The sequence below is a fragment of the Biomphalaria glabrata genome, chromosome 9 (genome assembly GCF_947242115.1).
Source record: "Biomphalaria glabrata chromosome 9, xgBioGlab47.1, whole genome shotgun sequence".
Classification (NCBI taxonomy): Eukaryota; Metazoa; Mollusca; class Gastropoda; family Planorbidae; genus Biomphalaria; species Biomphalaria glabrata.
In genome coordinates, this window is record NC_074719.1 from 34,831,670 (window position 1) to 34,845,103 (window position 13,434).

A 13,434-nucleotide genomic window follows, 5' to 3' on the forward strand; every position below is an offset into this window, starting at 1 on the left:
GCAATGGCGGGGAGTCTACAATTTTTTCACTAACTCCAGGAAGAAACAAATCTAGGGCACAATAAACGTCTTCCGAAAGCTTGAAGGGCCAAAATGTAATAAAAATTATGTACACACACACACATAAATACATATAAATATTTTTTCCCCAACCCCCTCCCCCGAAAAAAAATCCTAGCTACGCCCATGTTTCCTATAGTTGTAATATTTGTAAAGACACATTTCCGCTGAATAATAAATGGCGCAACTTTGTTGCGAAATATTAATTTAATGTGGAGGACCTACATGTCAAAATACACGAAGAAACAGAGTCTATTCAAGATAAGTATTTTCTAGTCCCCAATCATTTTTGTATGTAACGGTAATGGTCAAACTGGAGTTTTCACTTGAACTAATACCTCTTTTTTGCAGCAATATACATTTTTTTAAATCGTTTGAGCCGTTTTTGAGAAACGTGTAGAAAGTTTTATATCTCGCCCAATTTAAAAGTGAGACATGATTAAAAGTTTTACAAAAAAAAAGCTGTGTCATGTTTGTATCAAGGATTGGTTTGTAATCAATCCCTGCTTTATGAAGCTTAATGTGGTCAGTTAATTTCTCCTTTTTTTTTTGTAATGCTTTGTTTTGCAGGGAGTCTTTTTTTACAAATGTTATTTTAAAAAATCAAATTTTAAATAAAAGCAGTTAGTTTCTATCAATCATAAAGAGTTTGAAAACTAGAAGAAGGAATTGTAAATATATATATAAAAAAGAGACTTGTTGAATTATATTTGCTTCGAGTCAGTTTTTTTTTAAATCTGATCTCTATAATAAAGTTGAAACAAAGGTTATTGTAGCACTGAAAATGTGAAATATAATGGAATACCTTAAGAAAGAATGTTTGGCAGAAAATGGATCTACTCTCTATATAAGTATCACCCAGGTAGAAAGTTTTGACCTTTCGTCGTTAACCATCAATACATCAGGATTAGTTCCAAGAGATTCCACCGCGCGGCCTGACTGGGAGTTCAACTATGAAGACATGTTTGGTCCCAACGTTACCTGTAGCACCCAGCAGCTTGAACTGCCCAGAGACATGAGGTTTACAGAGGATACCATGATCTCTGTGCTGGCCTACATCTGCATGTTCCTGGTCTCATTCGTGGGCAACGCAATGGTGTTCACCTCACTGTGGGGCAGCAGGCGCTCCAGGATAAACTTGTGCATACTTCATCTGTCAGTGGCGGATCTGTTTGTGGCCTGTGTTTTCTTACCATTAGAGACCACGTGGCATATCACTGTGTCCTGGAGAGCTGGAGATTTAGCCTGCAGGTGAGTCATTATTGAAACTGAATGAAAAATTAAAGGTTAAATCAGATTTACAATAGCCTTTAGTGTTATTTGTTAATCTAATCGTGACGGACAGACCGACCAACAGACAAAACACAAAAAAAAATTTTTTATTCTGATGGGGGCACTAAACAAAAAATAAATTAAATCTGATTTTTTAAAAAAAAATTAAGGAATTGGTTTAGCACCATAGCATGTTGCGACGTTACGCTACTGCACAAAAGTCGCTGCATAAAAAGTCCGTTTTAAAAAATGTGCGTGGTATTTACATACAAAGGCCATTATTAGCCTTTATAAACAAACACAAAAGTTTTCTTTTCTTTATATTTGACTCAGTGATACTAAAAATACACAGAAATCGTCCATCTTTGTTAGCATATTGTAACATTGTCTCCCTTACATTTACGTATCTGTTTTAGAATTGGTGTATTTTTATGAAAAAAGCGCTTGCTTAATTAATTTTATAAATTAAACGGTTTTCTTTTAGAAAACCAAAAGTAGCCGTTGCACCTAAACTTCTCAAGCCGCATTTAATGATGAAATAATATTTTTCATATCTCTTCTAGTTTTCGAGATCTGAGTGTGACAGACGGACAGACGGACATTTTGCACAAACCTAATAGCGACTTTTTCCCCTTACGGGGACCGCTAATAAAAATGACTTGAATGTCACACAGAGTAACGACTTAAATGCTACACATATTAATGACTTAATGGTAATAATATTAATGATTTAATTGTCACACAGAGTCTAATAAAGTAATTTAACTAAATCAAACATTATAAGTAGAATTTAGTCTCTTTTAAACAAAAGGTTTAATTAAGTGTAATTGTATTAATTATTTTGAAACAGTCATGTAATTTTATCTAACAGTATTGTTCAACCTTATTAGGCAAGCGGTTAAATAAAAAACAACACAGAGGCTCGGTTCCATGTTACTTCTAATAGCTCTTGCTGTCAACCATACTTGTGGCATCATCAGTAGTCACTCCCATAAATTTCTTCAAGACATAAAGTTTATTTGTTTAAACTTTTTTAGTCATCGTTTTGCCACTGGTGATCCCATGTATGCTCCAAATAGCTGCTACTTCTCAGATTTATTTTAAAACTGTTTTTCTTCTCCTTTAGGTAAATATTCTCTCCAATCCTCCACTCCACGTCTAATCAAACAATCTCGTCTCAAACTAAGAATGCCGCCTTGTTTATGTGTATCTTTAATTTGACAAAGCTGTTTAACGTTATATTCTTTATAAACTATTTTTATTCATAAATTATTTCTTTATAAAAGAATATGTTGGCTTACTATTGGTAACAAACCATTTACCAGACGTAAATATATCCTAAATGAACAAATCTATTAGTAAAGATCATATCTCATATGGACTGCTGATCTTAGAAATAAACATATCTTTTAGTAAAGATTTTATGATCTAATTGACTGCTGATCATAGAAATAAACATATCTATTAGTAAAGATTTTATCATCTAATTGACTGCTGATCATAGAAATAAACATATCTATTAGTAAAGATTTTATCATCTAATTGACTGCTGATCTTAGAAATTGTAATTTCCTATATTACTTATCTCATAAGTTATTGGCATTGACGCATTGTTCGTTGACACAGAAGCTTATCTCTCTGCTTGGTGCTATAGACTGTTATAGTTATCTTGCATAAGCATCAGCTTGGAAAATGCCAGCTCCAGCCAAAAATATTGATTATGAATAAGGAAAGCCCTGCCGCTGTTGTGTGTCCTCAAAGTGGGAGCGACACATGGGGTGGGGCAAATCAACGATGAGTAGGCAGGTTGTGGGTGCAGAGAATTGTATTCAGATTTAGATCTTTGAATTCACTGTTCCCTGATGCCAAGGTTCCTTTCTCCAGCCACTGAGTTTAAGGGGGGCTCAAAAGTAACAGCAGGAACGGCAGTTCTGGAAGTCGTTGTTCTTAGCCAGGAGTCTAATGGGAATTCTCATTTGTAAGAATCGATTATTCGGATCCGAAAAACAGGCAGAAAATTTAATAAAACAAGAACCAGTCGGTGTATCTAGTGGCAGTCAGGCTGAAACAAGATACCGAGCTAAGTACATGCATTATATACTACTAGAGCATCTTTTTCTCCAGAGTCCTTAGTCGTCCATCAGAGAATTACTGTAAGTTCAATTAACACAAACAATGCAGGTCAATTAGATCTGGTCAAACAAGAGGAATGATCATAATATAAAGTGTAAACAAAAACAAACACATTGGATTGTGGTCAGCGATCATGACGCCATTGATTACATGCGGCCTTCGGCAATGAACAATTGAGTAGAAAGTTCTAGTTCAAGGGCACAACTCTTACCTAGGTAAAATGGACAAGGGGAGATAATTTACTAATATCCTCTAAGCGCAGTGCCAATGCGTAAAATTTATCATCAAGGCGATCAGCCGAGATAAAAGAAATAAATCAAAATGTACAAATTTATACACGGTTAGTTCAACGATCAATCAATAAATTTAGAAAAAAACAAAACAATGTCAACTTATGGTGGATTTAAATTAATGCAATAAATAAATATTTACTTATAAATTAAATTTGTTTCTTACTTACCGCTGTAAGAAATACATTTAACGCACACATTTAATAGGGACGAAAAAGGAGAATCAAATTTACCAAGCTCCAGCAATGTAAAAAAAAAAAAAGTACGAGATCCAATTGAATATAATAAGAATCAAGGAGCACAATCCTTGATTTTCCTTACGGACAGTACAGATTATTATTATTATTATTATTATTATTATTATTATTATCAATGAAATCTGAAGTGAACGTCATTTAACATTCTAAATAAAATGGAGCGAATCTCGTGATTTAAGATGTTAGAGACTTAGATGCCATTTAACCATAAATAAGGATTGGGCAGGTAGGCATGTGAAAAATCATGAAATAGGTCAAGATAGACAATGTGACATCCGGTTAAGAATAGCGCTTGCCAAATATTTGCCAAAAGAACACCTGGCTAGAGGTCAAGCGGGTCAAGCGTGATATGCGTTCAAGGTCTAGAGGCGGAGGCTGTCTGGCTGCAGCGCAAGACGAAAGCAACTCAGACAGTATCTTGCTAGTAATACAGTCAACAAGTTAAAGAGTCATGACACTAGAATAGAGTACTGGAGGCTGGTCCGTTGCGATGTCCACATATGGTTCGAGATTCTCGCACCTCTTTTATGAACCTTGTGACCCGGGAAAGGATTTTATACCGTGGCCAGGATGAGGTGTTCGCTCTTTATCGAACCTTCTGTCTGGAGTCCCCCTGCGATAAGGTGATCATTTATTCACACCCGTCTGGTAAGCCAACGACATGAGTACCGCCTCACATGCGAGCCCAGTGGCCGAGCTCACGGAGGCAGACCTACATATGCCTATTATGTTCTATTGATTCCCATGTGGGAGTGGTCAAAACCGCTTGTATGACCATAGCTGGAAACGGTTAATTGGGTGTCGGAAAGTGTAGCAAGCCTTTCTCACATCCCCACCACGTGTAAGTACACTCGCTAGAGCAGAACTGTGGTAGCTCACTGGGAGCCATGTTTGCCCTCGTACTTAGCTTTTCGGCTTCGCATAGCGGACATTTTACGGAGGTGCCACGCCGCTTTTCCTCTGGGAGGCTGGTTCAGATGGGAAAACTGGTGAGACGCAAATGTAGTTAGACATTTGTGTTAAAACAAAGGCGACAGAAAATAGTGAGAAAATAGTCTAGATGCACATCTTTTTACTTCGCTTGATGTGCAAAACAATTATGCGTAATTTTATGAGGTCGATTGTCGATTGTTTTTGCTCATCGGGTGCGGTTCAGTGAAAGCGATTGTATCTGTCGCCCCTACCAGTTTGTACAATCTTTTTTCATTTTTTATTTACTAATTATTTAATTTGAGATTAACGCGTGGTGTAACATAATAAACAAAGGGGTTCAAATATAAAAAAAAATTAGCGTATAATATTACGATATTTAACTAAATTTGTAGAGCATTATAATTTCTACTTAAAATCCATCCCATCTCAAAACTGTTCCTTGAGGTACACCTGAGTTTGCTGTTATTGGTGTTGATTTAGAGCCATTTATTATTACCATTTGTTCTCTCCCCTATCAGAAAATGTTTAATCCACTGATGCCATGAACCATCAATGCCAACATATTTTAATTTTTTAAACAAACTATGGTGGTGAATTTTGTCAAAAGTCTTGGAAAAATCTAGTAAGATAGCGTCTATTTGCTCACTATCATCTAAACCTTTTGAAAAATCATCAAATAATCCTATTAGTTGTGTTTCACATGATCTATATTTACTAAAGTCATGTTGGTATGGAGTAAGCACATTATGTTTGTCTAAGTGGTTTGTGATGTTGCTACATATTATGTGTTCTAGGATTTTACATGTGATGCCGGTAAGTGAGGGTTAGGGTTAGGTCCTGGCTTTGGTTCTACATCTCTTGCTGCTAATTTTAAAAGTACTATCTATTTGGTCTTTTTTAGCGGCTCCCGTAAGGGGAAAAAGCCGCTATTAGGTTTGTGCAAAATGTCCGTCTGTCCGTCTGTCCGTCTGTCCGTCTGTCACACTCAGATCTCGAAAACTAGAAGAGATATGAAAAATATTATTTCATCATTAAATGCGGCTTGAAAATTTTAGGTGCAACGGCTACTTTTGGTTTTCTAAAAGAAAACCGTTTAATTTATAAAATTAATTATGCAAGCGATTTTTTCATAAAAATACACCAATTCTAAAACAATTACGTAAATGTAAGGGAGGCAATGTCACAATATGCTAACAAAGATGGACAATTTTTGTGTATTTTCAGTATCACAAAGTCAAATATATTTTTAAAATGTACAGGAAATGTTTACAACAAATATAAATAATAGTTAAAGATGTTTTTTTCTGGTCAACTAGCTGCTAAAATTAAAAGAAAACATTTCTGTTTGTTTATAAAGGCTAATAATGCACTTTGTATGTAAATATCACGCACATTTTTTTAAATGGACTTTTTATGCAGCGATTTTCGTGCAGTAGCGTAACGTCGCAACATGCTTAGGTGCTAAACCAATTCCTTAAACTTTAAAAAAAAAAATCAGATTTTATTTATTTTTTGTTTAGTGCCCCCATCCGAATAAAAGAAGATTATTTTTGTGCGTTTTGTCTGTTGGTCGGTCTGTCCGTCACGATTAGATTAAAAAAACTAGAACTCTAAAAGCTATTGTAAATCTGATTTAACCTTTAATGTTCCTCCCATATCATCTCAATAGTTTTAATTATCTAAAAATTGATTGTTCCGGATTTTTTTTTTTTTTTTTGCAAAACTAATCAACCCCCACAAATGTGTGTTTGCTCTTCTAATTTATATTACATTCAATTTCCATTCTTAAACGTTGCAAAAACACATTATCAATAATATGTTGTTCCGTTTTTTATGTAAATAGCATATAAATGCTAAATCAAAATCTCTATACTGACTTATATTTCATTAAGTGTAAAAATGTTCCGGATATTGTTTTATAAAACATGAATTATGCCTAATGATTGTTTGAAATCGCATAATTTACTAATATTACACTTATATTATTTGACAATACGTCACTATAATTTGGTTATCAATATCAAATTGTTCCGTATTTTCATCTTTAAACAAATTTTAAAAATATCGACAATAGGTTGTTCAGGGCTTTAAAAAAAAGTAATTTACTAGAATTGATTACTGAAAATTACTTTTTAGACATTTAATTTTCTTGCTGAAACATAACATAGAAGTTTCGTAATCGATAAAGAATGTTCCGGATTTTGTTTCTTACAAATCGTCGCCAGAAATTTCCGAATTGATTTAAAAATCTACTAACGCCAAATAATTGTTTGAACTCCTCTCTTCTAAATTATAAACAAATAATCTTCTCATTTACGAAATAATGTTTTTTCGGATTTTTCTGAAAAATATTTTAATTCACTACTCTCTTACAGTACATTTAACTTTCTACCTAAAACATTAAAAAATCTAATTATCGTTAATATTATGTTCCGATTTTTAAGGAAAACAGAATCCAAACACCAAAGTAAGGTATGAAAATCTCTCCACATGGCTGTAGTACATCTAATTTTTATACGAGACCATCCAAAAAATTTAATTAACGGTATTACATTTATCTGAAATTCTCTTTTTCTTTTACTATTTATACAAACATCCGGAACAATCTATTATATAAACTTTTCAATTGTATTCATACCTAAAAATTATTGCGATGTTTTGAAACGTAGAATAAAGGTTAATCAATTCTAATAACTTTTAGTTGTTTTTTTTTTTATATCAAGATGACGGACAGAAAAAACTCAAAAACAATGCGGCTTTGATCCTCTTTAAATAAATTCTATTAGAACTCAGTGCACCAATGTATATGAACCCTCGTCAAATATCTCGTGTAAATAAAGACATTTTTAGGGTACCGGTACTAGCCTATTGTGAGGAAATGGAATTTTTTTTTTCTTTGACGTCATATGAATGAACTCTTTAAATGTAATGTTAAAAGAACGCACTCGGTGCACCAATGTCTATGAACACTCGATAAATGGCTCGTAATGATGAAGGTGATTTTTAGTCTAGCTAGGCCGTGTGACGTAGTGTTTTTTTTCCTTTGACGTGATATGGAATGAGTTCTTTAATTAAAAGAAATGCTAAAAGAACGCACTCGGTGCACCAATATCTATGATCACTCGATAAATGGCTCGTAATGATGAAGGCGATTTTTATTCTAGCTAGGCCGTGTGACGTAGTGTTTTTTTTTTCTTTGACGTCATATGGAATGAATTCTTTAAAAGAAATGCTTAAAAAACGCACTCAGTGCACCAAAGTCTATGAACACTCGATAAATGGCTCGTAATGATGAATGCGATTTTTAGTCTAACTAGGCCGTGTGACGTAGTGTTTTTTTTCCTTTGACGTCATATGGAATTAATTCTTCAAATGAAATGAAAAAAGAACTCGGTATAGTAATGTTTATTAAGCCTCGTTATGTAACTCGCGTTTAAAAAAGGAATATCTTGATTTAGATCTAATCTAGATTTTTTAAACTAGATCTAGATTTTTATTACAGAATATCTAGATCTGGATTTATATTCTAATTAAAATTATTTTAGAGTCTAGATCTAGAATTTCTAGATCTAGTTTAGACTAAAATAGACTAGATTAAGATGTAGAATTTCAATTTCTAAACTTAAAGTGTAAAAAAAAAAGTGTAGGTTTTCATTTCCAAACGTTTGATCAATATTGCAATGTTTTAATATACTAAAACTAATCTAAAATTTTTATTTAATTTAAATTTAAGTTTACAGCAAATGAATCTTTGAAACATTATTACTTTTGACCATCAAAATTAAATCACCTCTTGAATATTATTTGCGAATATGCAGATCGGACAGGGATCCGACTTCGACGGGGGCCGCCTCTGAGTTTGTGTAACACAAACTCTCTTTGTAATCTTGTTTAATTGTGAACTTGTATTTGTGATTGGTAATCTTCTTTTATGTTATGGATGTGTATGTCTACTCTCTCTCTCTCTCTTTTTCCCCAACTCGTGCTTATAAAACCTCAGTCTTCTTTTCGATTCCTACGTGAGAATATACGCCTATTAAAAAATGACATTCTTTTTTGTGTCAAATATATACTAGCCGGATATAACCTGCTGATCTAAGATGGGTTATTTCCGATCTACTTGGTTGATTTTAAGTTTATCTCAAACATGAAGAATGTTCCTTTCACATTTTGTTTTTTTAATTTTGCCATAAAAATGAAAGAAGAGTGTGAAAATGTGTTTACCAGTTCAGACGGCATATTTATATTTAAAATAAATTAGTGTCATAACAAGGTTATCGATGTGTTAACAAGTTAAGCTCATAGCATAAATATAATTAGGTACTTTTTGTCTACTTTTAGGGCCCTACGGTTATGGGAAGGGCTTTAAACATATTCTACAGTCTAGTTATGATGTAAGGACTTTTAATGCCAAGTTTAATCTTGATTAATCTGATTGTTTTATTTTTTTTTACATGACTTACATCTGTAAAAATATAGGCCTTAATTTCTGCTATCTATATTATACATATATATGGTGGCCGGTCATTTCAACCCGACATATCATCCCCGGTCATCCCCAATTAAATATTTTGTCTTTGTTATTGTGTAATTCTGTTGTTAGGGCTTTGTCTTTAAGCCTTCATGTTATCTAATGTATAAATATGTTTATTTAGAATACAATTTGATATTTTTCACATGCTATTATAGTGTTTATAGTGTTTCCCATAATTTGTTTGTACTTGTTTGAGAAATGAAGGAATATATGTCAATAAGTAGATACATTGTAATGCCGGGTTTATATTTAGTTATATTGTTTCTGTTTGATATAGAAGATGCCAATATTATCCTGCGCATATTGCGTGATGTAATAAAGTCCAAGGTTTGGTGGAAGTAGGTCAAATGTTTTGAGAGATAGAAGTACGATTAGAATAATAATGATCATGCCGCTCTAGGCTGACAATAATTAGAATATTTATAATCAAGCAGCAAATAAGTTATCTCCTGACGGTCATCTTCCACTTCCACTTTATTTGTCAATCATTCTTTCTTGAATATAAGCTTGTCATTTCAAATCCTAATATGACGTTATAAATATTTACTCTTACAAACACTGACTTCAAGAAACACTGGCCAAGTTATTACAAAGAATGTTCAAGAGTACGAATGAATAAATCGTCTTTGTATCTACTATCAATAGTTTAATTTATTAATTTCAATTAACTTGCAAAAACAGTTATTAAGTAAGATCTATATCTATAAACATTTTTATATTTTTAATGACATTAGGCTATATTCTGTTTTTATTATATGTGTTACATTCTTGTCTTGTAAATAAAAAAAATGAAATTCTGTATATTTCCTACTTTTTTTTACAATAATCCTTATCAGCGTAAGAAGTGACAAGAGTATGAAATGACCAAAAACATGAAATGACCAGGGGATGAAAGACCGGGATTAATGACCGGGAACTATATATAATGTATATGTTTTTTTATATTGAGTTGTCAGGATCAAGGTATCTTAAAACATTGAGTTTCTCAACAAATAAGATCTAAGATAACTTAAATAAATTTCATAACCTGTATTGTTTTTACCTCCAGGATCTGCATGTTGCTGAGAGCCTTTGGGTTCTATTTGTCTTCCTATATCACAGTGGTCATTGCTCTTGATCGTTACATATCCATTGTGCATCCATTAAAAATTTACTCTTCAAAGCGCTGTAAAATGATGTTATTTACAGCTTATATTGTCAGTTTCGCTTTTAGCTTTCCACAGGTAAGAATTTTTGCAACTTTATTTACAAATGCTTTATTGTCTTCTTTGAAGATTTTTGTTTGTTGATTATTTTGATGTATTTTTGTGTGTTGGAGGGATGACATAAGGTTTACTGGAAAGGGGAAGTACCTATGATGGTTGGCATGCAGCACCTTTAGGTAGAAGGCCTCAATGGTCTTCTTCTGTCACATACTAGTTTTAGAACCACTGTGACACTAAGTGAGTTGATGGTCTCTTGACTATTCCATGTATTAGCACGAAGTATTTTTGGTCTGTAACTGACCACTGGGTGAACACCTCAGTTGATTCAGAGCTCCAGTGGAGTAAGGAGCGAGATAATTTTCTCTTTGTGTGATATCATATAATGCAGAATGGTTTAGAGATTTGTTATGATAGTTGTACTTCCAAGATGTATTCAGATTTATATTTGACACAATGTACGTCTCCTGATGGCTGGATTTGTTAAGTTATTATGTACCATTTTAAATGATTATTAAATATTTATCTGTTGAGAAAGTATTACTTCTTTATACTTGTGTCGTAATCAAATTACTTAGCAGCCTTAGTAGCCCTACACCACAACAAGTTTGACAAAGGCAAGGTAATTCAACAGCAGCACAGAGATTATCCTAGTAAAGCCAGAAGAGGCCCTAATATATTCACAAGTAGACATTCGTGTTACCAGCACATGTTTAGATGCTACATCTTCCAACCCCTAAATCTCTTAAATGTGGCTCCTAGTGCCATGACCTGGAAAACCGCTTCAGCTGGCGGACTAAACCATGTAAGATGTTTGTAATATCGCGGCACCACTGAGCGAAAGACCTTCTTGACTAAGGTCACCGGCCAGGAAGGAAATGTCCCAGGATGGATTACAACGGCCACGTGTTTAAAACCAAGGCGAACCACCTAATTGGAGGTACTCGGCTGATGTCAGACAAGGAGAGGGATGGGCGCCACCATGCAAGTATTTAGCCCTCCGTACACCAAATAAGATCATGAAGGCAAATAAATCAAAACCAGCTCGGCGGGCTCAAAATATACCAAGGACTCAACTACCGTCACAGACCAGAGCTGAGGTGAAAAGGATATTACTGGTCCATGCCTTAAAAAGAAATGCCAGAAATAAATTCACCATAGGAACATGGAATGTGAGATCATTAAGAGACAAAGGAAAAGTTGAGTATCTCACGCATGACCTAACCGACTCCGTTCTAACCTCTTAGGAATATCTAAATTGCACTGGAAAAATATAAAAGAAACAACAACAGATTAGGACCTTAAACTGTACTACAGTATACTACAAGATATTCACAAACAAGGGCTCATGTTTCTTGCTTACAGGAACTACATAAACTGTGTTGCGAACTCATACTCTATATCCTATCAACTCATCACCATATGTTTACAAGTATCACCCTTCAGCATCACCATCATTCAAGCCTACGCTTTTACATCAACAAATGAAGACATAGCAGTAGAAAGGTTTTATGAGCATTTACAGGAAGTGATCAATAATGTCCCTAAAAATGACATCCTTGTTGTACAAGGAGACTGGAATGCCAAAGTAGGAAGAGACTCTTACCAAACCTGGAAAGACACTTGTGGAAATTAGAAACCTCTCAACTAGTGAACAAGGTTAGAAACTATTAGAATTAGCAAAATACAACAGTCTCTTAATAGTTACCACATAAAACCCCTAAAAAATTGAGTATAGCCACATTGCACAGTCCCGATGGATAACTTCCCAACTAGATCGACTATATCATGATACAGCAGCACTTCAAGGCAAGCATCCATATCGGACAAAAAACAATAATATTTCCTTGTATTTTAGTTAATTAACATATTACAAGATAAATAAAAAATTGTTACTAATATAATTTATATATGCTTTAACTTAAATTCTTTAATCAAGTCGCCCAACCCCTATTCTTTAATGCCAAGATCGCGAGCCAGCCTTGACGACTTGCTCCCAATGTCTGTATGTGTCGTTCACCAGAAAACGTCTAGCACACGTCACACGCTCCTGCTAACAAAACATGGCGCTGTGTCTCAACTGCCCCAAAACTCTACTCTATATAGGCTGAGACCCAACCCCACGCCTAAACTAACGCTACTAAATCTTCTGTGTCTGTGCCGTTCTACGGGTATCAGAACACTCTACATCTAAGTGTCACATTATTCCTACATTTGTCTGTACTCTGTCAATTATGTCGGTGAGACGTGAAAACACCTTCCAAAATAATTAACATTGCTAACGCACACACATATCTGTGACAATACTGTTGTAAACCTGGTGGAGACACAGATGGGGGTAGTGCTGTGTGTTTTTAGCCTACTCAAATCGCCACAGTCCAGCGCAGGACGAGCGGTCAACTGTGACCTGTGACAGTACACGCCAGTCCGGCAACGACCTGTGTGTAAATATTACACACGCAAGTCATGACGATTGTGATCATTCTGAGTGGTCAAGAACGTTCCATCCCATTCTAGAAGGCAAGTAGAGACTCTATATTAGAGCGAGTGTGTTAGAAAGACTGGACTTCACGTTACCTCGCAATGTGACCAGACGAGGCGAAGTTAGAGACAGACGGTGTGTGAAGTCAGGCGGAGCAAGGCTATGTTTTGGACAGTTATTGTAATGTTGTTGCCAATTATACAGTGTTTGTAATGTATTTGCAATTAAATTGACTGATACTTTGGAGCCCTGAGTTGTGAGGTTCTTTAAG

General features: G+C 34.5%; 1 protein-coding gene across 1 annotated transcript in view; it reads left to right on the plus strand.

The window, feature by feature from the left end:
* Positions 1–538: 538 nt before the first annotated feature.
* The window catches only part of LOC106076219 (adipokinetic hormone/corazonin-related peptide receptor variant I-like), a 48,903-nt gene continuing 36,007 nt past the window's right edge, over positions 539–13,434 (plus strand). Inside the window, exons 1-2 of the mRNA XM_056042935.1 lie at positions 539–1,311; positions 10,528–10,702. Of these exons, the coding sequence (XP_055898910.1) occupies positions 857–1,311; positions 10,528–10,702 (630 nt within the window). The 5' untranslated portion in view covers positions 539–856. The remainder of the gene's footprint in view (positions 1,312–10,527; positions 10,703–13,434) is intronic.